Source organism: Barbus barbus (assembly GCF_936440315.1).
Source record: "Barbus barbus genome assembly, chromosome: 8".
In the NCBI taxonomy this organism is placed as follows: domain Eukaryota; kingdom Metazoa; phylum Chordata; class Actinopteri; order Cypriniformes; family Cyprinidae; genus Barbus; species Barbus barbus.
The window spans coordinates 14,166,379-14,192,546 of NC_136736.1; the positions used below are offsets into that span (position 1 = coordinate 14,166,379).

A 26,168-nucleotide genomic window follows, 5' to 3' on the forward strand; every position below is an offset into this window, starting at 1 on the left:
TTAATCGTGGGTATATAGGAAAATGAGAGTATATTAAGACTCTTACAGTAAATGGTCTAATAATTTCCACTAAGCTTGTAGTTTAAAAGGTTCCTGAGGCTGGTGTGAATGAGCAAATGGCTTGGTTCCATCAAACTGAGAGTCCAACCCATCTCAATAAGACTTTAGCAAGTTTGGTCAGAGTACACTGAAAAGTTAGAATAAACTGCAGGATTATTAGTCAAATAGTTTTGCCCACATGAAAAGTTCAGTTTATTTTCATGGATATAGGATTTGCAGGTTTTCTCAAGTTTTTATAACAGCTTGGTTGCAGGTAACATTGCACTTGTTCCATCCAAAATACACCATAAATGTTCATAAGGCAATAAAATGAAAGTACCGATAAACGAAAGAAAGGAAAAGTGTGATTAAAAACCGTATAAAATTCTATGCTGGGTTTGTCAATTTTTAAGTTCATAGAACTTCATTTTAGTTTTTGCTGTTGCAAACAATATAAATTACATTTTTTTTCCTCAAACAAATGTAAAAAATAAAACACAAAAAATTGAGAATACAGCAAAATTATTCACACAGGAAACAATGACCAACAAACAGTGAGAACAAAAAACAAAAACAAATCCAAAAGCTGTCAAGTCCATATGAAATCTGCAAGTTGCTCTCCTTAGTATAAAACTGCATTTGCAATTTAAAAAGAACAGTCATTTCAAGAAATGATATTCAGTAGACACTTTACAATGATAGATTACTGCTTCAGACAAAAGCAGTTAAGAAAAACTATGGAAGTCCAGAAACAGGAAGAATTGTTTGGAACATACACACAGTAGCTACATTTCTAAAGCATTTCACACCATAGTCAATTCTCTTCCCATTATGCAAGGCTTTTAAACTCCATATATTAAGTAGCATTACAAATCAATGTAAACTGTTTGCTAAATTCACCCCCATAACTATCCAAGGCAACTTTAGAAAACACCTGGCTAGTAAATTGTTTAACCAATTAGTAAACACATACAGAACATCAAGCACAACAGCCAAAGTATGTGAACAGGCATCTCATAATACAAGCATTAATGCTAATTTATAGTTACCTACAGGTTTGTGAGGTCATGTTTGATTAGGTAAGTGCTACTGTGCCTCTACTTCACCTGCTGATCTTAGTCTGACATCCTGGCAGGAATGTGTTCAAAAGCTCTTTGGATTCTTGGGGCCGTTCACACAAACTGCGCTTTTGTGGTCAACTTGAGATGAAGCACAATAGTATCTAACTGCAGAGCTGCAACACTGATGAACACTGATGAATGGAAAACAAGGCAGGGCAGTTGTACTTATTTTAACTTGCCTTAATGTAGTGCTGATGCAAAATAAAAAAAAAGCGAGATGGTCACACACATCTGTCTAATGCATGTATACTTAGAAAAAGAATGACAAAGCAGCACAGTAGAACACAGAAACACGTCCTGTTTCACACTGTAGACGACTCCTGTGCATTTATTTTGGGACTCATATGTATGAAAGCTTTGGTAAAAAAAATCATGACAAAGTGTCTAAATTATTACTTGAGCAAGTCATAATTCTGAAATAAAAGCTTGCAATTATGACAAAAAAAAAAAAAGAGTTACGAGATAAAATGAGATAAAAGTAGAAATAAAAATACAAATGACAAAAACTTTTAAATAATAACAAAAAGTCCAAAATCTCATATTATGCTATAAAATGTCATGACACAAATTGAAACTGAGTCATGACTTTATAATCTCAATTTCCAATTATAATCACCTACTTTTCACAACTTTAATCACAACCTTTTTTTTATTTCAAAGTTATAATTCTGACTACGGGGGGAAAAAACTATGTCAATTAAGTCAAATTATTTCAGAATTCTGGCATGACTTGTTATAATTTATGTCATTAAAGTCAAAATTTAGATAAAGTCAGAATGAGAAACAGCTGAAATTGACAAAAATTAACTACTTATTTCATAATTCTAGCTTTTTAACTTATAATTTCCCCCTTTCCCCCTCATAATTATGACTTACTGTAATAATTAATTTGCCAAAGCATTTTTTTTCATCTGATGGGGTTTTCATACATTAAAAGGTAACAGCATACAAATAAAAAAACAGGAGTGAAATATACTTATTATCAAACACACACACACAGCAGCACTTCCAAGTCATCGCTATAGTTTGGAGTTTGGGTTCTGTAGATTAATGACATTTTGGATGTAAATAATGCCAACCACATGTAAATTACATTTCAGACTATACATTTTGTAGTCTTAATTATATAAAAAAAATACAGTTTTAAAATGCATTACTGTCATTTACACTGACTATGCTATGCTGGCTAGGTTGTTACGCCGGAAAAATGCTGCCGGTATAAAAGCATAATGTTGCAGTTACGCTTTTGCTTTGTTGCCTGCTCGAGAGTGCAGTGTGAAACAGGCCTAATGTTATGAAATTTATATAGCAATACCATGTGGGAGGAAAGGAGCAACACAGCAAGTTCAGATAAAAAGAAAAACTAAATTTGTCAGGCTTAAAGCTCTAATTCAGCAAGCTTTTTAAGATATAAAGCCACACATGTTTAGGCATAAGCGAAGACATTGTTTTGATCCAGCAAAAAGAACATTGAACAGAACCTTGATATTGCTTATTTAAACTCTTTAAAAACATTACTTTTGCATAATATAAGAGACTCGGACAGTGTTGAATCAAGTTGCTCATCACTTACTAGATGATGCTGAAGCGATGAACTGAACCTCTATAAATGTTTGACCATGATTATGTTGACAATAATGATGATCAGAAGACGTCTGTTTCTGTTTCTCAAGTGTGCAGGACTCAGGGACAAGCAGGCAATACTTTTACTTCCCCCTGAATGGTTAGGTTAAAACTTCAGCTCTAAATCATTATCTTCTACCAGTCCTGTCTTTTTATTCATTAAATTTTTTTTTTTTTTTTCAGAAGTTCTTGAAAATTTCCAGATCCTTAGCTGGTACTGGTGTGTCTTTCTTCCACTCATCCTCTGGATAGGTGTCAAAGTTAGACGTGTCACCCTCGTGAGATACCTTGGGAACTATGGGTGGCTGTCACAGCAATGAGAAAAAATAAATTCATCGTTTGAATCATTAAATTGATCAAAAGTGACAGTATTCATCAAAAAATCTTTTAAAAAATATATCACAGTTTCTAAATGTATTACTGTTTTCCCTCCTCAACATTTATAATAATAAGAAATGCGCATATTAGAATGATTTCTGAAGGATCATGTGAAACTAAACACTGGAGTATAATGGCTGCTGAAAATTCAACTTTGTCATCACAGGAATAAACTAAGCAATTATATTTAATATTTAGTTATGCTAAATAAACATTTTAATATTAATACAACAAACAGGTATCTTATAATATTTCAGAATTCAAGTATTGGTCACACTTTATTTTAAGGTATTATTAATAAGGTGCTTATTAATAGCAAGGTAGTTGTTAAGTTTAGGTACTGGGTAGAATATGGTCATGCAGAATATGTGCTTTAGAGGTACTAATAAACAGTCAATATGTTAATAATAGGCATGCTAAAAAGCAAATAGTTAATAGTGAGAATTGGTCGCTATACTAAAGTGTTACCCTAATGTTTTTACTGTGTTTTCAATCGACTGACCCCAAACTGAATGGGCATGTAAACTTTCCACTATCCGCTACCAAGTATTTCTGGGAAATTGGAACATGTCCAGTAAACATAGGAAATATTCAAGCTGTATAATTCTACTCGTAAATAAAGTAAAAGATGATCGCTATTTAATGAGGCGTTGTCACGGTTTATGTGGCCAGTAATGACTTAGAAATCATACAAAAATCAATAGTGACATAAAATGAAGATTTAATAACAGGACATGCTCTAAAGCTCTATATGATGCTTACCTTGAGTTTTCTACAGGGCACAGAATCCCAGTCTACTGACTTAAACCATCTGTGCTTCTTCACATCATCTGCTCCATTCTGGAAGACGATAAAAATAATAAACAAGATTTTGATAGATTACAATAACTAAATGAACATTAAAGTAGAATGACGTCTTACATTTTGAGACAAACCACCACAGTAAGAATAAAAACCTCATTTAATCTTGAACATGACACTTCTCATTTGACCCCAAACAGTCCTTTCAGCCACTGTACTGTCTGTCTTTTTAGTTTCTTAGAGAGGGAAAAGAAAAGTGGGACAACTATGCTAACCTACTGAGGTCTTCTAGAAACCTCAGAATTTGGGCCATACATTGCACTGTGGGACCATGACAGGTACACATTCACTCAAGTGGAATAACAGATATCAGCACTTGTGAATGAGCACTGCCAGCAGGACCTGGCCTTGCTGTGGAAACAGTGCAAACACAGCTGTGATTAGGCAGCAGGGTCTTAATCTCTCATTGTATGTAGTCAGAGGAGAAAAAGCAAAAGAAAGTAAGTGCTAAATTAACAACAGAAGCATCTAGCCTGGGAAGTCTACCCTTTAGAAAAAGCTTTTCCATCTTTCTCTTTTACTCTGAATCTGATTTGATGACAAAAAGGAATAAACCCCAAACAAACAGAACAGCGAGATACATATTTCAGCAGAGCTCATTCCTGGAGCTAATGGGAAAATGACGCTCAGACGCAACCATTCTCCAATTTCCCATGATATCACCGTCACAATATGCATCACATTATGCATGGCAGGCCTGGCGCATGCTGCCACTTCATCTGGTGCCAGTTACTGAATTATTTCCTCTGAAAGGACAATTTAGAAAAGTAAATACCATTAAACCGCAACTGTTTGAATTACTATAGCTAAAGATGCAGAAACATTTTTCACAAGAACTCTGTCTGTAGTTCTTTCCCCAGTATCCACCTCGTCTGATGGGGGTTGGAAGGAGGTACCGTGGGGAGTTACCCTGTGTCAGAATCACTCTCTAAATGTCCAGGGAGTTTCTCCAGAGTCTCATCTCATCCCCTCTAGGCAGATAGGAAACCTTCTTATCGTAACTGGAAACATATGTGGCAAACTGTGACCTTTGGGAGAAAGATCTCGCAAGACTCAATCAAGGTCTTATTATTTGCCACGTGCAGCTTTATTAAGATGCATAGCTGGCCTAGAAACAGAGTTTATTAGATGATTCATAGATTTTCAACATGGTCTTGAATCTGAGATGACTATAAAAAGGTCATATAGCCATACAGCGTTCTCAAAGGAAATATCCCAGATGCCGATTCCTGCTGAAATACTTTTCTCAACCATAAGAAGAACCATATAAAATATCTGTCACCAGCATCTTGCTTACCTTCATGTTTCCAAGCCTTCTTGCCCGATCAATAACCAGAAACTTCTTGATTAGGTCCCTAGATAAACAAAGACAAGATGAGAACCAATATGCTAAAATGCACCTAATTTAAACATTAAATTATTTTAATAAACAAGAAAATTAAGATGCTCAATTTCATGAAGGCAGGCATTAAGAGTACAGACACATCAATATTTTAAGGGGTCATTGGATGCCCATTTTCCACAAGTTGACATGATTCTATAACATACTTTGGTTAAAATTTCTCAATGGTAGTGTAAAACAACACCCTTTTCACCCTGTCAAAATCAGTTCTGTTTTCAGCAAGCCCTTTTAGTCCATGTTCCTTTAAATGTTAATGAGCTCTGCTGACCCCGCTCCTCTCTTCCATGGGGTGATGAGCCTTTCTCATGATACTGTTTACTTTAGCTGTGGTACTTGCTAACTAGCACGTGATTAGGAAAGGCAATTTGCAAAGATTCATAAAAGAACCGTATACTTATTTCTGTAGGTGAGGATGGATCACGAATGATTCGCACGAACATAAATGCATTCAGATAGATCGGGGGGCGCATTCCCTTCAAAGATGTAATCCACTGCGTCTTCAGCGGCTCAGATGTCGGGAGTAAATGATGACTGCTATGTTCATTATTACATGCAACAACAAAACACCTCAAGCCAGGAGCCATTCTTGTCTAAAAACGCTCCGGCGGTGACGTCACACAGACAGATATTTATTTAGTCATTTAGCAGACGCTTTTATCCAAAGCGACTTACAAATGAGGACATAAGAAGCAATCAAAACCAACAAAAGAGCAACAACAAGTGCTATTACAAGTCTTAGTTAGCCTAATTATTATTATTATTAATTTAATTTTTTTAAATAAAAAGACATATAGATAAAAATAAAATTAGAATAGAGAGTGCTAGAGTTAGAGGGTCAAGTAAAGATGGAACAGATGAGTTTTTAGCCGTTTCTTTAAGATGGGTAAGGATTCGGCTACTCGGATTGAGTTAGGCAGGTCATTCGACCAGATGGAACAGTTAATGAAAAAGTCAGTGAAAGTGTTTTTGTGTGTCTTTGGGATGGTACAATAATGCGTCGTTCACTTGAAGAACGCAAGCTTCTAGAGTGCATATAAGTCTGAAGTAATGAATTTAGGTAAAGGGGTGCAGAGCCAGTAGTGGTTCTGTAGGCAAACATAATTCCTTGAATTTAATGCGAGCAGCTATTGGTAGCCAGTGCAAATTGATGAACAGAGGCGTGACGTGCATTCTTTTCGGCTCATTAAAGATTAATCTTGCAGCGGCATTTTGGATTAATTGTAGAGGTTTAATAGAATTGGCTGGAAGACCGGCCAAGAGAGCATTGTAATAGTCAAGTCTGGACAGAACAAGAGTCTGAACAAGGAGTTGTGTTGCATGTTCCGAGAGAAAGGGCCTGATCTTCTTAATATTGTATAATGCAAATCTGCAGGACCGGGCAGCTTTAGCAATGTGGTCTGAGAAATTCAGCTTATCAATCAATCACAACTCCAAGGTTTCTGGCTGTTTTTGAAGGAGTTATGGTAGATGAGCCTAACTGGAAGGTGAGATTGTGATGAAGCGATGGGTTAGCTGAAACTACAAGCAGTTCTGTCTTAGCTAGGTTGAGTTGAAGGTGATGGTCCATCATCCAGCAAGAAATATCTGTTAGACACGCTGAGATGCGAGCAGCTATCGCCGGATCATCAGGATGGAATGAGAGGTAGAGTTGAGTGTCATCAGCATAGCAGTGATATGAAAAGCCATGTTTCTGAATGACAGAACCTAGTGATGCCATGTAGACAGAAAAGAGAATTGGTCCAAGAACTGAGCCCTGAGGCACCCCAGTAGCTAGATGTTGCGATTTGGATACCTCACCTCTCCAAGATACTTTGAAGGACATATCAGAGAGGTAAGACTCAAACCACTGGAGTGCGGTTCCTGAGATGCCCTTTCTCAATAGGGTTGACAAGAGTATCTGATGGTTGACTGTATCAAAAGCAGCAGACAGATCCAGCAAGATAAGTAATGAAGATTTGGAAGCCACTCTTGCAAGTCTTAGGGCTTCAACAACAGAAAGCAAGGCAGTTTCGGTCAAATGTCCACTTCTGAAGCCAGCTTGGTTACTGTCCAGGAGGTTGTTCCGTGTGAGAAAGACAGAGACTTGGTTGAACACAACTCGTTCAAGTGTTTTTGCAATGAAAGGAAGAAGGGAAACCGGTCTATAGTTCCCTAAAAGAGTTGGGTTAAGAGTGGGTTTTTTAAGAAGTGGAGTTATACGAGCCTGTTTAAATGCTGAAGGAAAAATTCCTGTGTGAAGAGATGTATTAACGATGTGAGTGAGTGCAGGTACAACTGCAGGAGAAATGGCTTGAAGGAGATGAGATGGAATAGGATCAAGCGGACAGGTAGTAGGATGACTGGAAAAGGATGAGTTTAGAGACCTCTGCCTCAGAGAGTGGAGAGAAGGATGTGAACGAGTGTATGTTTGCTGGTAAGATATGTTTGATAGATTGTGGTGTGGAAAATTGTGCAGTGATGTTTGTAATTTTATTAATGAAGAATGTGGCAAAGTCGTCAGCTGTTAGAGATGATGAAGGAGGAGGAGGACAAAGGAGGGAGGAAAATGTTGAGCATGCGAGAGTTAGGCGAATTGTTAATTTTGTCATGATAGTATGTCCTTTTAGCAGTGGAAACATTAGCAGAGAAGTCAGAGAGGAGTGATCGATTTAAATTAAGGTAAGAAGGATTTAATGATTTGCGCCATACCCTTTCCGCAGCCCTGAGTTTAGAACAATGTTTTTGGAGAACATCAGATAGCCAAGGGGCAGAAGGGGTGGTACAAGGCTTGGAAGACAAGGGGCAGAAAGTATTTAAACAAGACGTCAGAGTGGAACAGAAAGTATCAGTAGCACTGTTAGCATCAAGAGAGGATAACGGTTTAGGGGGAGGAAGGCAAGACATCTGAGAATGGCTTAATATGCGAAAGGGGAAATTATTTAACGAGATTAAAAAAATAAATAAAAAAAATCACTGGGTGGATCTTTATCATTATTATTAAGGTTGTGTACACACACTGCCAACATACATTTCAGTTCAAACAAACTTGTAAAAGTGCATGTCGCATCCGATGACCCTTTTAAATTTAATATTTAAATTCTATGGAAAAATTGGGTTTGAATGCTTCAAGTGAATTTAGGTATCACAGCATTATAAATTTACAGTACCTTAAATCTGCTCTTTAAAATAAATATACTATTTGAATATTTCAAAACGAGTCCTGAAAAATGTATGTAGTTAATACATAAATAATTACTTCAAAAAGAAACATGAATAAAGTGTGCTGTTCCCTTTTTCAAGAAATAAACCTTAAAGGAAAAAGTCTCACTTTACAGTAAGGTCCCACTAGCTTACATTTCTTAATGCATTAACTAAAATTAAAAAAAAGAAAAGAAAACCTTTACAGGTACGGTTTTATTAATCTTAGATAACATGGTTGTTATAAATAATAATAATTGTTATAGTTAACAACCATTCAACTGCTACAACTTCTTATTTTTAGTTTATGTTAGGTTGTATCCATTAAATAATACTAACAGATATGTGATTTTAATAATGTATCAGTAAATGTTAACTAACTAAAAGCCTTTTATAATGTATTTAAATACTGTTAACAATGGACACTTACCAAAATGTTACAATATGCCAAAGAATTTATGAAACAAAATGTTATTAAACATCGCACACACCTATATTTTCTGACAAAGGCCTGTAGTAAACCTACTGAAAAAGTATAACCCCACTCTCTTAAAGAGAATATTCATAATACAGCTTAATAACATAAAAAATTTCTACACACATAAAAATCTACCTGCACTAAGCTTTTCACATAACCCTTAGGTATTAGGTTTTAAAATCAATCTGTATCCATTACCCAACAGACTTCAAGCTGCGAACACGAGCTCATTAGCATGTTTACTGCTGTGCCGATGATGTTCTCACTCAACCTAACACCAGAGATGCCTGGAGCGATCTTGCTACAGATGACCTTACCATTCACTCTAGCCTCCCTTGCAGATGTTATTCATTCTCCAATGATCATGTGCGTTTGACTTCAGAATACCATTATCTTATCAAGCTTGTTAAATCTCTACTGACATAAGTCGTAGTTTCGGCTACTTTCACAATTGTAACTAGAGTAAACACGCCAGTCGAAAGGAAACACAGATTTGTTTTGCCTGAGGTGACTGTCTCTATTTCCGAAAGCTTCCTCAAGCTGTCTTTGTCTCTGGAGTGCAGACCGTTTGAATCAGCGAACGCCAGTTTAGCCCCTAGTGGACAAAACGCAAATTAGGAAATGCTGCTGTGATGTCATTTTGTGTACGTGTTTGTACAGCTGCAATGACTAAAACTAAGAGAAGATATTGTTGTGTTTTATTAAGAGGGATAAACTGAAGGATTGCTTTTTTGAACATAAAGAGTGGACAGTGGGTCGTTTGCTGAATCCTGAGCTTCTTTATTTCAAAAGCACCATGAGTAACAGTGTACAGTAAATAGATACGCACCTGTCTGCAATCTGGAGGATGCCTCCACTCCAGTGTGCTTAGCTGACATGTTTAGACGAGTTCATTAGAGGACATGAGCTAGTTTGTAACTGCGTGCACATGTAACTGCATGTATAACTGTGAGAGCATCTCTCTTCTAACTATGAACTCTCTAAAACAGGGGTCTTCAACTTTTTTCATGTCAAAGACCCCTTTCTGGTTATAGAGGTGCAGCAAGGAGTCCCTGTTATTACTGAAAATAAAAATGTCTATAAAAGTTGTGTCTATATAACGTGTAGAGTACCATATTAACAAATGTTTTTACTGTATTTAAGATGTTTTTGTTGTGGAGGCATTAAAGGAGTCATCGGATGCTAAATTCACTTTACATGTTGCTTGAACATAAATGTGTGTTAGAAGTGTGTGTACACATCCACCCTATAATGATAAAAATCCACCCATTTTAAAATGCCCTCCCTCAAATCAGGGTGTTCTGAGATTCCCATCAGAATGACGTAGTTCAGCGCAGGCTGCCCCCACGATAGTTGAGGCCGTCTTACCTTAGACCCGCCCTGAATGAGCTGAGAGCTGTCCGCCATTGTGTCAACTCTGGTGCAGGGGAAGACAATGTCTCCGATTAAGTGAGGCGTTCTGTTGTTGGATGTAATAATGAATATAGCCGTTGTCATTTACTCCCGACATCTGAGCCGCTGAAGACACAGAGGATTAAAGATACTTTTGTTTTTAAAGGGAATCCGCCAATCCCTGATCTTCCTAAATGCGTCTGTTCGCGCGAATCATTCGTGAACCATGTTCATCTACAGTAGAGGTGAGTATAAGCGTTTTTTTTATGAATCTTTGCAAATCGCCTTTCCTTATATGTGCTAGTTAGCAAGTTTCGCGGCTGAAGTTTACAGTCTGCTCGTCACTCCACGGAAGAGAGGGGCGGGGTGAGCAGAGCTCATTAGCATTTAAAGCAACATGGAATAGAATGGCGAGCTGAAAACAGAGCTGATTTTGAGAGGGTAAAAAGGTATTTTTTACTCTACCATTGAGAAATTTTAACCAAAGTATGTTATAGACTTTTCATGAAGACCCTAAAGAAACGTATCAATTTGTGGAAAATGGGCATCTGATGACCCCTTTAAAAAAGTAATTACTGATTTTCAGGGACATATTTCTGTATATTTAATGTATTTTTGCAGGAGGGATGATACAAATTATAAAATAAAATTAGTCTAAACTTACTGTATTTTTTATTATGTTTTAACAGTGTTATTTTAGAATTATTTACATATAATAGTATTTATTAATAATTTGAATTATCTTTTGTTATATTTTCAGTGTTATCTGCTTTTTCATTTTTTATTAGATCTTCTTTAATATTTCAATTTAGTTTATTTCATTATTAGTTATAATATTCATTGCTATTAGTTATTAATTTGTCAATTTGATCAATTTTAGTACTTCAACTTATTTTATTTCAGTATTTCAGCAACATTTCTAATTTTCATTTAATCTTTTCAAGTTTTAGTTACAGTTTTTCACCTAATATTTTTAAAATCTAAAAACAAAACTTAAATGTCTAGCCCCGCCCCACCCCACCCACCACCACCCAAGATTTATTTCAATTGAAAATCAAAAACAAAAACAACTACTTATTACTTTTAGCTAGCAATAAACAGACTTGTGCTTTTCCCCCCACACAAATAAGTTTGAGATCAAATAATATTTCATGTTGATGCTGACATGATTTCACTAGACATTGTGTGCTGTAAATATGGCATGTGTCATTCAGTTGTGTTTTCTGTATCAAACTCACTTTACATAGAAATCCAGATGGCGTGGAAACTCCAGCTTTCCGGACAGGATCTTCTGGTAGATGCCAAAGGGATTATCATCAAAAAATGGTGGATACCTTAGGAAAAAAAATTAAATTAAAATGAAAAACGACCAATTAATGTTCCAGAGTGACACTGAACAGGAAAAGCCTTAAAATATATTTACTAGTGTCCTCTGTCTTTATCTGAATTCATTAAAGTTCTGCTGAAATGCCAAAAACTAATGCACAGACTTTATCTTCGGCTTAGTCCTTTGTCCTGTCAGTTTAGTCCAATAAAAACCTCTGCAATTATTCATACATCAATATTCAACTCAATGTAAGAGCAAATTTAATACTGACTCATAATAATTCAATAACAGATTTTTATTTAGATCATTCTTTTGTATTTAGCATCACATTTAGGTGTACATTTCACAGATGCATCCCTGGTCTACGCCACTGGAGGAGGCCTGCAAGGGCTGAGGGTGCCATTTAGGCCTCTAAATGACTACTGTTTACTGTGTCTCAGTATAATGCTTTGTCCATGTGATGAGTGTTCTCTAATGTCTGTTAGAGTGATTCTCCAGCTCATGCTGTGTAATCCATTACTCCTCTATTAGAGACTTCCAGCTTCGACCTACATGCCATCAAACATCCTTGCAGTCTCAATGAGTTTGTGTTTAATGCCTGCATCCAGCTGGCACTGAAAAGAGCCGCTGGATATGAGGGATAGATGAGGTGAGAGATGCTAATGAGCCTGTTACTAGGCGACCACCTGAAGTCCCATGAGGGCACAGATCACTGACAATGACGGAACTCAAGTGTCAAAAGTGAAGATGAGATGATGAGACGTACATCAGCAGCAAAATACAGAGTGAAAGACCCTGCAGTAATTGACACTGAACAAGCCATTACTGCAGAGTTGCACAACAGGGAGGACAAATGTGAGATGGCTTAAAAGAGTATTACCCAGAATGACCGCAGTAACATTATTTAAAGAAATAGTTCACCCAAAAATGAATTTGTTGGACTATCATTCTGATGGCACCCATTCACTGCAGAGGATCAATTGGTGAACGGGTAATGTAATGTGTTTTTTTTTCTCTCCAAATTATTTCTTCAAATCTGTTCCAATGATGAAACAAAGTTCATCTACACCTTGGATGGCCTGAAGGTGAGTACATTTTCTGCTAATTTTCATTTTTGGGTAAGCTATTACTCTTAGATTTAATACTTGACAAATAAAAGCCATACACATTTTTCAGTCATATACATTATTGTTATGATTGATTGATTTTTTTATGGTGCCTGAGAGTGTCTGGTCACCCTACACTTTCACTGAATGGAAAATAACATTATAAACATCTACTTTTGTGTTTGACTGAATAAAGAAAGATTTTGAATGACATTAAGGTGAGTAAATTATGACAGAATTTTCTATATCTTTAAAGACCTCTAGCTGCAGCCTTCTGTAAGAAGTAAAATAAGGTGGTTCCACATAATGGATTGACCAGGACTGACTGTACTGACTGAGTATGGGAACCAAAAACAGAGAAAGAAACCAGGAGAGCAGAACTTGCAGCTATTCCTTCTTGTGGGTGATGAAAAAGAGAGAAGGAGAAAGTGAGCAGAAGCGACATATTAGTCTCTATAGTGTTACTGTAATCAGTGGCTGGCAACAGGGGAAAAACGGAGAATTATGAAACTGAAACCTTTACATAACAGCACAGGTGTCGCCAAGATTCCACTGAGAAAAAGATAAAAAAAAAAGTGTGCTCTTGAATTCTTGAAGTAAATATTGTATTATAACTCATAAATCAAATTAACGACATTATATACTGATTAATTAATCAAAATAATTTATATTAGTCAATCAGTTATCAATACATGTATTGATATTTGCTAAGAAAGACATTACTGTGGCAGACAAGCTGTGTTTAGAATCAATATGTTGTTTGTTTTATTTCTTTGTTGTCGACTAGGCCTACTACTGGCCTGAATTTCAATCAGTCAATCTGTCTGTTTCACACAGGATACATTTTTGAATTCCACCTGGGATATTTTCAAATCTATGTACACATGCAGAATACCATTTATTTATGCATTGTGTCTTGCTCTTTTTTCAGCACCTCATGCCATGACTCTAGTATTTTTAAGACACTTTGAAAAATGTGTTTTGACTTGAGACCCTTACATTCTGTTACACTCTATACAGCTGTTTTTGAACTCAAGGTGCTTGTTGCGTGTAAAGTTCCTAAAAATGTAAAAAAAATCCTTATGGGTCACAAGATGATATAAAGAAGATGTAAATGTAGGACATAAAATGTATAAGGGTAGTTGATGTATCAATGTGTCCTATAATATAAAGATAAACCTCTCTCATGCTATTTGTAACTAAGAATGAGGATACATTTTTCTCATGTTATTTGTATGTTGTTGTTTTTTTTTCTACATTTTTGCTGTCACACCGTAGGACACAGTCCAATTTTTATCTGTCAACTACCCATAAACACCCCATGTTAAATCAACTGGGTTTTGTTTGTTTTGTTTTGTTTTCAGAATTTAGGCAGCCATAGATGTTTCTGTGAGTAATGACTTCTGCCTAGCCATCCAGCCATATATACAGTGCCTATAGAAAGTCTTACCACTTCCTTCATTTTTTTCACATTTTGTTGTTGCGTTATGTTAAACTGCTTTAAATGACTTTTATTCCCACATAAATCTACACCCCACTCACCATAATGACAAAGCAAAAACTGGATTCATCACAACTTTGCAAATTTATTAAAAATAAAACACTGATAAAATGACATTGTACAAGTCTTCATACCCTTTGCTTTGACACTTGGAATTTAGATCAGGAGCATTCCAGCTTCACTGGATCGTCTTTGAGATGTTTCTATACGCCAACTGGAGTTAACCTGTGGCAAATTCAGTTGATTGGACATGATTTAGAAAGGGACACACACCTGTCTATATAAAGTTTAACAGCTGAAATGGATGTCTGAGCAAAAAGCCATGAGGACAAAGGAATGGCCTGCAGAGCTGAGAGACAGGATTGTGTTGAGACAGATCTGGGGAAGACTACAAAAAAAAAAATCTTCTGTGTTGAAGGTTCACAGGAGCATTTGGCCTCCATAGTCCTTAATGGATGAAGTTTGAAACAATCAGGACTCTTCCTAGATCTAGCCTCGTGGCCAAACTGAGCAATTGAAGGAGAAGGGTCTTGGTTAGAGAGGTGATCAAGAAACTGATGGTCACGCTGGTCAAGCTCCATGATCTTTTTGGAGATGGGAGAAACTTACAAAAGGACAAACATCACTGCGACACGCCACCGATCTGGGCTTGATGGCAAAGTGACCAAACTCAAGCTTCTCCTCAGTAAAGATACATGACACCCTGATTGGAATTTACAAAAAAATACACCTAAATAACTCTCAGACTACGAAAAAAAAGATTCTCTGGTCTGATAAACCTCAATTCCTTATTCATGTCTGAGGGAAACCAAGCACCGCTTATCACCTGCATTATACCATCCCAACGGTGAAGCATGGTGGTGGCAGCATAATGTAGTGGAGGTGTTTTTTAGCGGCAGGGACTGGGGAAGTGATCAGAGAAGACAGAAAGCTGAATGCAGCTAAATACAGAGATATCCTTAATGAAAACCTGGTTCAGAGCGCTCAGACTGGGTTGAAAGTTTACCTTCCAACATGACAATCACCCTACGCACACAGCCAAGACAATACAGGACTGGCTATGGACAACTCTATGAAAGTCCTCGATTGGAACCAATCAGACATCTTTGGAAAAACCTATAAATGGCTGTCCACCGATGGTCCCCAGCCAACCTGACAGAGCTTGAGATGATCTAAAGAGAAGAATGGCCAAAACTAAGTTTTGAGTTAAGGTTATGAAGACTTGTGCAATGTCATTTTTTTCAGTGTTTCATTTTTAATAAATTTGCAAAGTTGTGATAAATCCGGGCTTTGCTTTGTCATTATGGTGAGGGGTGTAGATTTATGTGAAAAAAAAAAAAAAAAAAAGTAATTTAAAGCAGTTTAACATAACAAAATTTGAAAAAAAAAAAATGAAGGGGTGTGAAGACTTTCTATAGGCACTGTATATATATATATATATATATATATATATATATATATATATATATATATATATATATATATATATATATATATATATATATGCACACACACACACACACACACCCACCCTGTACTTTGTTCTTTGGATTGCTGTTATGGTTCCTTAGTATCTCCACTTGTTACTGACGGCCGTCAAGGTTTTTCATGGCCAATCTATTGTTTTGAAAATACTTTGTTACCCTTTCCTGATTTGTACGTACTTCTTCTTAACAAGATTCCACACATCATTTCAAAGATCTTTGCAGGCAATGGCTTCGGCAATAAGAAATACCAGAAATACCTTTTTCAGGATTAATCAGCATCACTTAAACGACTGGAGGATTTTAATGATAAAAAACTGCTGTTTTAACATGGTTGTTTAACTGTCACCATCCCGCCTTACTTTACTTCACTATATTACAGTTAAATCCTAATGTAATCATGGCAAACTATATATCATTGGAAAGGTCTAAGTCTCCTAAATAGATATCTTACCATTATTTGTTGTTACAAATTATGTAGTAACAATAATTGATTCATTCATGACAAGAATGCACCAAGAGTCTGTGATAAATCTGCATCATAACAGGAGTTCTGACCTTTGTCACAAAAAGTCTTTATTTCCTTACCTTTTTTCCTGTCACATGTTTTAGCAATCATCATATGTTATATACCATTTGAAAGCTTAAAATCTCAAAATTCATCCTGTGAAAACCATTTTGAAATCGGGCATTGCGTTACCATAGAAATGGTACTTCAAAATGTTTTAGCGGTCTCCTCCCCCTTAGCGGGGGTGTCATATTACAAAATGTATTACGGTCTTTTAGAATCAAAACTTTTTATAATCTTGACAAAATACATATCGTTGGAAAGGTCTGAGTCTCAAGATTCTATATTTGGTGATTATTTTGTTATGGATGTAATATTGAGAGAGAAATTGATAGATTTGTGACAGAAATGAATCAACAAAAAATTCAATGGCGTTTGAATGGCACCCGGTGGCTGTTTTTGGTATAACGCCTAAACAAAATTGCATATGAACCTCAATTTTTTTATATCAACTTCAAATTTGAAACACAACTTATGTACACATATGGCTTTAATGTTATAGCAATTTTAGATTTTTAACTATTTTTTTAAAATATTTATTGTATGTAAAATAAAATATTATAATTTTTTTTTACAATAAATTTAAACTTCTATAACTTTTTAATACTTTAATTTTATTAAATGATAATCTGCTAATTGTCTTCTTTAAAACGAGACCAACCTTAGGTCTGTATTCAAAAGCATTCATGAATTATAATAATTTAAGTTTGCATAGCGCACTTTTTCGTGAATTTTCAAAAATGGGGATGACAGTTAAGGGGTTAAACGGTTTACAGTATATCCATTCCACTCTACTGTTCATAAGTTTGAGGTTGGTAAGATATTTTGCAATATTTTTTTAAAGTTCTTGAAAGTCTCTTATGTTATTTTTGGATTCAGGATTTTTTTTATGAATAGAAAAAAAGTTATAAAATGTCTTATTTTGTCAGTTATGATCAACTCAATGCCTCCTTAATCTTACTTTAGAATTTCTGATTAGTAGTGTATGTGATATCCCACCCCTCTCCCATTAAATCTGATTTCCTTTAATGAAAAAAAAAGGTATACATTTTAACAATTTTTTGAATGCATTTATAAGATAAGTTTTTGACATTTTCACCAATTTTGTACCTACAAAAATACACAATTTTGTACCAACAAAAAAAAACAACAACTTCTGTAGTTAGGTCTGAAATAGCACCAACAAGACATTTGCTCACATCCACATATGCGGTCACTGCGTTAAGGTTGCGATCCTTTTCATGGCTCAATCCAGAAGGAGTCATTTCAACTCTTGCAACATTTTCCGCGAAGGAGTCTCAAACGACCTTTGACATACACAGACAAGCACACCCAGAGTCACAGAGATGACTGAAGGGAGCTTTTATATGTCTGGACAAGCTGGGCCTATATCCATGTGTCTCTTGAAAAAAAAATAAGGGACCAGGTATTTTTCTCTCACTCACATGCAGGATCCAACACTTCAAAAGAAGTCTGGGCTGAATGAAGAGGGTGGGTCACTTTTTCCTCCACACGAGACCCTGTGAAAGCTATAGGGCAGATTTTGAGGTGGGAGAATGAAGCAGTTTGGACGGGATATACACTACATCATCCAAAATTATACCAGGAGGGAAGAAGTTTAGTTTCACACCGGCTTTGGAGTCCATGTGACAAAATGAACACCTTTACTTGTGCAAGACAGATATTATGCCAAAATAAATAAAAATATAATGTATAATTTGTCCAAAATTTATCAACAAATTTTGCATGCTGTTCTACCACACATTTATGCCCACATGTGTTGGTAATAAGAATTTAATCTGGATGTAATCTTTTGTAAACAAGATATATTCCAAGAAATGCATCCGCCCCCTGAGATACTGTAAATTATGAGCAGATTATCTGTATATATAAATGTAGGCTACAGGGATAAACGTCTAGGCAAATAAGGATAAATATCATAATATGGATAAATACCAAGGCAGCACAGAAAGAGGCCATCTCCTTTGGCAGAACTCAGTGTCTAATATTCCACTGCTGCTCTCTAGTGGTGTATCTTTGACAATAGCAGATTTTTCCTGACCAGAGGCCAGTACAAATACAGTCGCTCCAACTGTACAGGATGAAATAGCAAGTGTTATTTTTCTTCATGTATTTATACATGACTGGTTTTGGTCAAGTAGCCATTAGCTTAAGGGCAGTTAAATTATACATGGAAAAAAGTTGTCATAAAATAGGATTTGAAATTCCAATTTTTTTGACTAACACGTGAAAGTCACGCACATGTGATGGATTTTTAAAAGATGGAAATTCAATTACTGAGTTGTTTTCCTGTAAATCAGGGGTTTTCCGACTCTCAACTAACCCAGTCACTTCCAATAAAAAAAATATAGATATTATTGGTAAAACTCTGTAATAACATCATTCAAATATACTATGCTTATCAGGTCATTAGCTAATTTTCCTTTAAATTACTAAAACAGGTCATAAAAATTCTTCAAGTCTGTTTTATACATCTCTGTGGAGCCCTAAACATTCACGGCTACACAGATTCCTGGTTGAAATCCCTGGTGTCAAATGTTTAGGAGGTGATCATAGTGCCGTCTTACCCTGCAAGCATTTCAAAGATGAGAACACCCAGAGCCCACCAGTCAACAGCTCGTCCATGACCTTTACTTTGAATCACTTCTGGAGCCAAATACTCAGGAGTACCACATAGAGTCCATGTCCTGGAAAGAAAGAGAGAATAAAATAGTGATGGACAGAAAGAGAGGGAAATACTACAGGGTCTCAAATTCTTAGACCACTGGGATCAAAATCAGATTTATACTTGGAAATAAACTGAATATATTAGGACTATGAAAAGACTATGAAAATGACAAAGAAAGAACAAATGTGTATAATTCTGTACTATTTCTCAGCCAGTAAATGAACAAAATTTTTCCATGGATAGTTCCCCCACAAATGAATTTAGTCACCATTCACTCACACTCATGTTGTTTCAAACCTGTATGTCTTTTGTTCATCTGCGGAACACAAATGAGAATACATTTTTTAAATTGTAGGAAACCAAACCTGTTTGGTGAGCAATGAAAAAATTCTCAAAATATATTTTATGTTTCACAGAGAAAGAATGCCATACAGGTTTGGAATTATATAACTGATATAAATGATGACAATTTGTGTTTTTCAGTTTTTTTTGTATGAATTATATCTTCAATAAAGCATCCAATCAAACATCAATCATACAGTTTAGCCCAATAAATTAAAGCAAAAACATTAAAACATTCTAAAATCTAATAATATTGTCATGAAAACACGCAAAATAGACAATACAAATAAATGCATTTCACTAATGGCCTTTTGTATAAGTTCGAGATATATTTGTGTAAGTAATGTCAGCAACCCAAAATAAATGAAAGGGTTGATGAGTTATTTCAGTTTTCATTGTCATAGTTATAGCGATTTACCATAAATAAATAAATAAATGGACATAAAATATTGATTTGTGTTGGCTATATATTTAACACTGTAAAAATTGATGCATAACAGTGTAACGTGGCCCACCTACTACAGTGACTGTTAAGATAGCACACAGAGGGTTGTAATTCCACTACACCTTGTGACAGCTGGCTATCTGGACCAGGATTGTATTGGCTGGTGTAAGGTAGAGACACTATCCACTTCAAGCCAAGGATACTAGAAGCATAACTGTATATTGAGCTAGAAGCTAGGGTGAAAGCCCACTACACTGTAGTAGAGGGTTTCTGATTACACGGAGTAGCTGCAGCTCCATGGGGTGAAATGACAAATCTGTGTTTGTTTGGGGCCATGGGGCCGGTCGATAAACAAGTCTGTTGACCTGTCCTTCAGCAAACGACTGCCCTTTGCTTCTCTGTCTGGACATGGTTTTGTAACAGAATTATAAGATTGTATCTGTTGATACCAGAATTTCAATAAGGAGAAGATATATGTAAAGGAGACAATTTTTTTGGTTTGAGCTGCTGATCTGATTTCCTATCAATACAAGTATCTCAGTATAATGAGATGATGAGTAACATAAATGCTATACTGGAGACGTCTCACAGAAGCATTTTGCGGTTTTAGCAGATCTTTAGCTCGACCTTCTGATTGTTCTAATTCCTGGGTCTTCAACCTTTTTTAGGACAAAGCACATTATACTGTAGAAATTTGAGAGTACACAACATTTTTAACTGGGCCAATAATAACATACTAAAACAATATTAATTTTCTAACTTAACACTGCAAAGTCCAGAGTTATGATCTTGTCACTTGTACATTATATTTACATTTTAGTTAAAACATTTGGTTACACTTTATTTTAAGGTGTCCTTGTACTTATACATTTAAGTAAAGAGTAAAATTAATTAACTACATGTACTTACTATATGGTTAGGATTAGGATTTGTCTTAGGGTTATTTAAGTGAAATTAAGCATAATTTATTGTTATTATAATAGTAAGTACATGTAACGTGTAACAAGGACGTCTTAAAATAAAGTGTTACCAAACATTTTTTATATGGGAGCAACAACATTGATTATTTTTATTCAACATTAACATAATATGGATTTCGTTTTTTCAAGGGTTGTCTAAATCACATCACAGAACCGAGGTACCTCAGGGTTCAATGCTTGGCCCTCCTCTATTCTCAATATAACCTCACTGGGCCATATTACTGCTGATCCTATCATAATACTGCCATGGTGACAGCAAACTTACTTACCAGAATAGCTTGCATGCATTGTCTCTCACAGAATTTATAGTCCTCATTTTCTTGCTCTCCATTTCAGTCTCTTTCTTTATCTTTCTGTGCTCAGCTGTCTGGTTTTAGTTCTTCTCTCTGTAATAGAGAGGATTAGTCTCCCTTGTGTTAGCTGAAGCCTCTCAGTGTCAGTTCACAACAGCATTCCAATGAACAGTGAGAGTGGTTTGGTGTGACGTGATTTTCGATTGGCTCTGATGATTTATGTTTACTCTAATTATATCAGACTGCATACTAATAGGATCAGCGAAGAAACTGTTCCGGTTATCAAGATCAGATCCTGTTATTAATATAAGCACAACTGATGACTCACTTAACAATATGTTTGTTTGTATGGCTGTGTTTATATGTCTGACTTGAAAAGGTAGACCTGTCTGTGTTTTATTTAACTGTTACTCTTTGCTGTGATGGCTGACTAGTTTATGTCATTGCTGTAACAAACATGTAAACATCTCAAATTTTCACAGTCAAATTTTCAAAAAGTACCTTTAGGACATCAAAGCTGTTGTGATGAAGGTTAGAGCCCTGTATTTGGGCCCGGGCCCGACGGGCCCCGACTTTTTTACGCCTCTAGGGCCGGGCTTTGGGCCAATTTTTACGTCATAGTTCAGACGCGGGCCAGGCCTCGGGCCTGTTTTGGGTTTCTCCTTATTTTTATATTGTAGACATCCATCGATTAGTGATGAAAAAAATTGCTGCGCTGGTGGAAACAACACGAGACCGTGCTGCCGCGACTGAGAGCAACTCGATGGTGTTTAGTTTCCCGCAGCAGCAGCAGTGAGCGCAAGTGACTTCAGCACAGCTGAATACTTCTGCGTTCAAATGCATGCAATAGGCTAAAGCTTGCTGCAAAACCCCAGCAAACATAACCATGAATGTGTCTGCGGGAAATAGTAAGGGGATATTTGAATTATTAACTAATATAAACTAATGTTTTCTGAGTCTGTGTCGCAAGGATGAAGTTGCTGATCCTGACTCGCCGTCTCCTCATTAGACGGGCCTTTAGAGAGAAATGCATCTTTATTGATTATGATTAAAATTATAATAAAAGAGTTTTTGTTTTCGATTTTTTTATTTCGTTAAGTAATAATTTAAAGCTTTCTATAGATATATTTATCATGTCTGTGTGGCCTGTTTTCGCTCAGCTTCGGTTCATTTTTGTGAAGCGCTCCTGTTCAAGACGGCAGAAAGCGCATCATGTTTGTTTTCTTTGTTTTATAAAAGAACTACCTTTTGTTGGTATTGTGAGTGCACACAAATACAAGTAGACCCTTTACAGGTCAGAATGATGTATTACTCTTACCTTTATCAAAAAAAAAAAAAAAAACACGGCGTAGGCTATTTTAATTGGTTTCCACTGAAAACAATGCAAGTGTTTGCGCTGGTGTCTCCATGTCCTGCAGAGCGCGCTGCGCACATTATTATTATAGCGCAGGTTTAACGTTTAAACATTGTTATATACTTGAACTGTTTTAGTATATCGATAGATTTTATTTTAGGCAAGTCGTGATGATATGAGAAGGCTAAATTGATCAAACATAGGCTATGATCAGCTCATGCCGCTGGCCGCTTGGTCGTTACTTTAAAAAAACAAAAACTTATAGGCTATTTAACGAACAAAAATGCTCCAAACGTTTTTCTAAATTAACTTAATAAAAAAACGAAACAAAATATAATAATTTTGCCATTACACACAAACCTGAACTATTCTAATAGCAGAAACAGTAGTACAAACTGTTTTAGGAGAAGGGGGAAAAAAGACAGGCTCGGGTCGGTAATTCTGATAAGTTGTCAGACGTGGGCCGGGCTAGGGCCTGAGCGTCTCGGGCCAGGGCCGGGCTAGGGCCTAAATTTGAGGCCCGTGCAGGGCTCTAATGAAGGTGACTTTTCTCTGAATTCCTCTATTTTTTTTCTTTTTGATTGGCCACTTGAAGCTGTACAGCTAGCGTTTGACAAGTTCTCTCTTTCACCCCCAAACACGACCACAATAAGAGCCCTGTAATTCATCAGTAACTCTGACACAATAATAAGCCCTCATATTGAGCAGATACTCTGACAAGATGATAAAAGGAAAAACAGATGAAAAATGTCCTAATACCGCCTACAAGAATAAAAAAGGCCCGATGCCTGAACAAGGACTGGATTTTTAAAGTCCTCATCCTGTCCTCTTTTTAGCAATACAGGGGCTTCAAATTACCATTGATGAAAGTAAACAGCAAATATCGCTGAACAAAAAGGCAAATGCAAATATAGCCACCAGGTGGCATTGTTGTCACATGACAGTCAGTGCAGATGCTATCTACTCAGACTGGAAAAGCCAAAGCTGTTGCTTGCAGGGGCAGTTGTCTTCTCCATTGGACCGGAGGCACTGCTTTCAGTTTCTATATGTGGGTCACTTGCACATCAGAGTCGGACCCCCAATGATCTGGGGTCCTTCCTCATGCACAGAGAAACAGAATCACGATCCACGTTTAGACATCAGAGGGGCCAAGGCTTGCTCTGAGAAAGCACTGCAGTACTCTGCACTGCAGATGGATATACACACACATACAAACACACAATCTCTTGTTCTTTTACTGTTTTTGAATGACAATATCAGGGGGCACAACCAGAGGGATTTTCAATTTCAGCAAGGTTACTCTTAAATTGGTCTATGGTCCATTGGTTGCACTCATTCAAATTAATAACGGTGGGTTGACTGATGCTCTAGGGGGCCAAACTAAGCCTTTTTTTGTAAAAGACACTCATATTAGGACAGCTTTAATACCCGCAAAGAAGCAATGTCTTTGTAGGGGGATTCATTCTTCATGATTGAATGAAGGCATTCATTTGGATATTTTGAAGAAAGAAGAGTGACATGGTGGTTCGTTACTGCAATATATATTCACTAACATCACAGTTAAGATTCTGAAAAGTGCTCAACTGAATTTGATCCCCTACAGAATTTCAAAGCAGGTCTAATGGTTTACATTTAATTTGACAATGAGAACAATAGGAATGTTAAAATCCCATGGAATGAAGGAAAAAATCTGCAGCATGCCTAATCCAATCTTAAAATCAACTTTAATCTTCAGGGACACACACTTCAGATAACTGCTGCTCAGCTCTCTCTCTCTCCCTGGTCTATGTACTTAAAATAACTTCAGAAGATTTCACAACATCATCAGATCTATCTAGTGGTGTATTACGGGAAAATGACTATATTTCAATGTAATAATACATCAGCTGAGAAGACATCAGCAACAAACAGAAAAACAATGGGATATCTGCAGTTAAATTTCATCATATGTTGACTGTTTCAGGTAGGAATGTACTAACGTCATTTTTAGTGAACAGATATGAGAACTTACTCAACTGTATCCAGCTCTAATGCTCCACTCTATTTGGCTTCTGGTTTTGGATTATTCATTTACTAAATAAGCACAGAATTGGACCCAATTCATTGCATGCAATTAATTAAACAGATTTAATAGATAATTAATTTGAACATTAAAATGAATAAATAAAGCATGATATATTCTGTTCTGTATATAACGTTTGTTTGGATGACTGTCTACTGTGGATAATTGTCCAAAAAACGAAACAATTTTTTAAAATAATTATAAATAAAATAAATAAAAATTAGGTATACCACTCAAATGGCTAAAGGATCATGCGACGCTAAAGACTTGAGTAATTGGTGCTGAAAAAAATTAATTAATTAATTACTGCATTTTTGATCAAATAAATGCAGCTTTAGTGACAATAAGAGATTTTTGTGTGTTCATGACTTTTTGTATATATATCTAATTGCCAACATACCTTTCTGACAGCTTTTTAGCGAATCCGAAATCTGTCAATCGAATATGCCCCTCGCTGTCCAGCAGTATATTCTCTGGTTTCAGGTCTCTGTAGACAATTTCTTTGGAATGAAGGTATTCAATGGCGCACACGATTTCAGCTGAATAAAACATTCCTGTGCTGTTGCTAAAACGTCCTCGGGTGCGTAAATAGCTGAAGAGTTCACCGCCATTCACATATTCCATCAACATGTACAGGAAACGATCATCATGGTGCGTCCAGAATCTGAGAAAGGTCCACATTAAATGTGTTACATGTGATTTGGTCATAGAACACATATACATATGTATACCTGCCATATGCTTGTGACAAATAGGCTACACATTAAAACATCTGGACTTACATTCATGCCAGGTCATGCCATAATGTAAACCATAAACAGTGTTTCTCAACCTTTTTGACTTCAAGACCCCACATCGCCCAGAAATATATTCAAAGGCCCCGTGTCTCTTCTAGGTTTTAGAGTTGCTTGATAAGGTTGTAATTTACTTTTACTTACATGATAAAATATTTTAAAGCTTGGCATAATTACACAAATGTATATTCATTATAAAAATACCCATGGAGTTATAAGCGTGTATTAATCTTCTAGAATTTTCCAGGTCTAGAAATCATACTTTTAAAATTAGACTACCTCATACATCCAGTTTTTTAAGATGTGATCCCTCTTCAAAAATGTTTTAATAAATAAATAAATAATATAATATAAATAAATAAAACAAATACATACATACATATATAAATATATAAAAATAAAATAATAAATATCTTTATTTCTTGACACCCCCTAGTTGAGAACCACTGATTTAGTATAGACTAGTATATAGTTAAAAAATATTTTATAATCAATTAAAAGATAAATACAAATTCAAAGTTTAATATTGACTGAATTGATTGTACAAGGGCATTGATATTTTTAGTTAAGCATGCTGAAATGTTTATACAGCACACTTAAATGTTTATACAGATCTTAACCTATAGGTTGTTTGCACATGATGTCATTGCTGTGGAGCGAAATGCAGCTGGAGGGCAGGAAGTAATTTTTTCTCCATATGAATCAGAAGCAGAAACTCAAGATGCCTGTGTTTTGCGTTGTTTATGAATGCT

The 26,168-nt window shown here is 36.0% G+C and overlaps 1 protein-coding gene across 1 annotated transcript in view; it reads right to left on the minus strand.

The window, feature by feature from the left end:
- Positions 1 to 232: 232 nt before the first annotated feature.
- LOC306873359 (cAMP-dependent protein kinase catalytic subunit PRKX-like) overlaps positions 233 to 26,168 on the minus strand; it is a 43,227-nt gene continuing 17,291 nt past the window's right edge. Inside the window, exons 3-8 of the mRNA XM_079422596.1 lie at positions 25,023 to 25,286; positions 19,046 to 19,165; positions 11,710 to 11,805; positions 5,320 to 5,377; positions 3,924 to 4,001; positions 233 to 3,088 (exon numbers count right to left, since the gene is read on the minus strand). Coding sequence (XP_079278722.1) covers positions 2,963 to 3,088; positions 3,924 to 4,001; positions 5,320 to 5,377; positions 11,710 to 11,805; positions 19,046 to 19,165; positions 25,023 to 25,286 — 742 coding nt within the window. The 3' untranslated portion in view covers positions 233 to 2,962. The remainder of the gene's footprint in view (positions 3,089 to 3,923; positions 4,002 to 5,319; positions 5,378 to 11,709; positions 11,806 to 19,045; positions 19,166 to 25,022; positions 25,287 to 26,168) is intronic.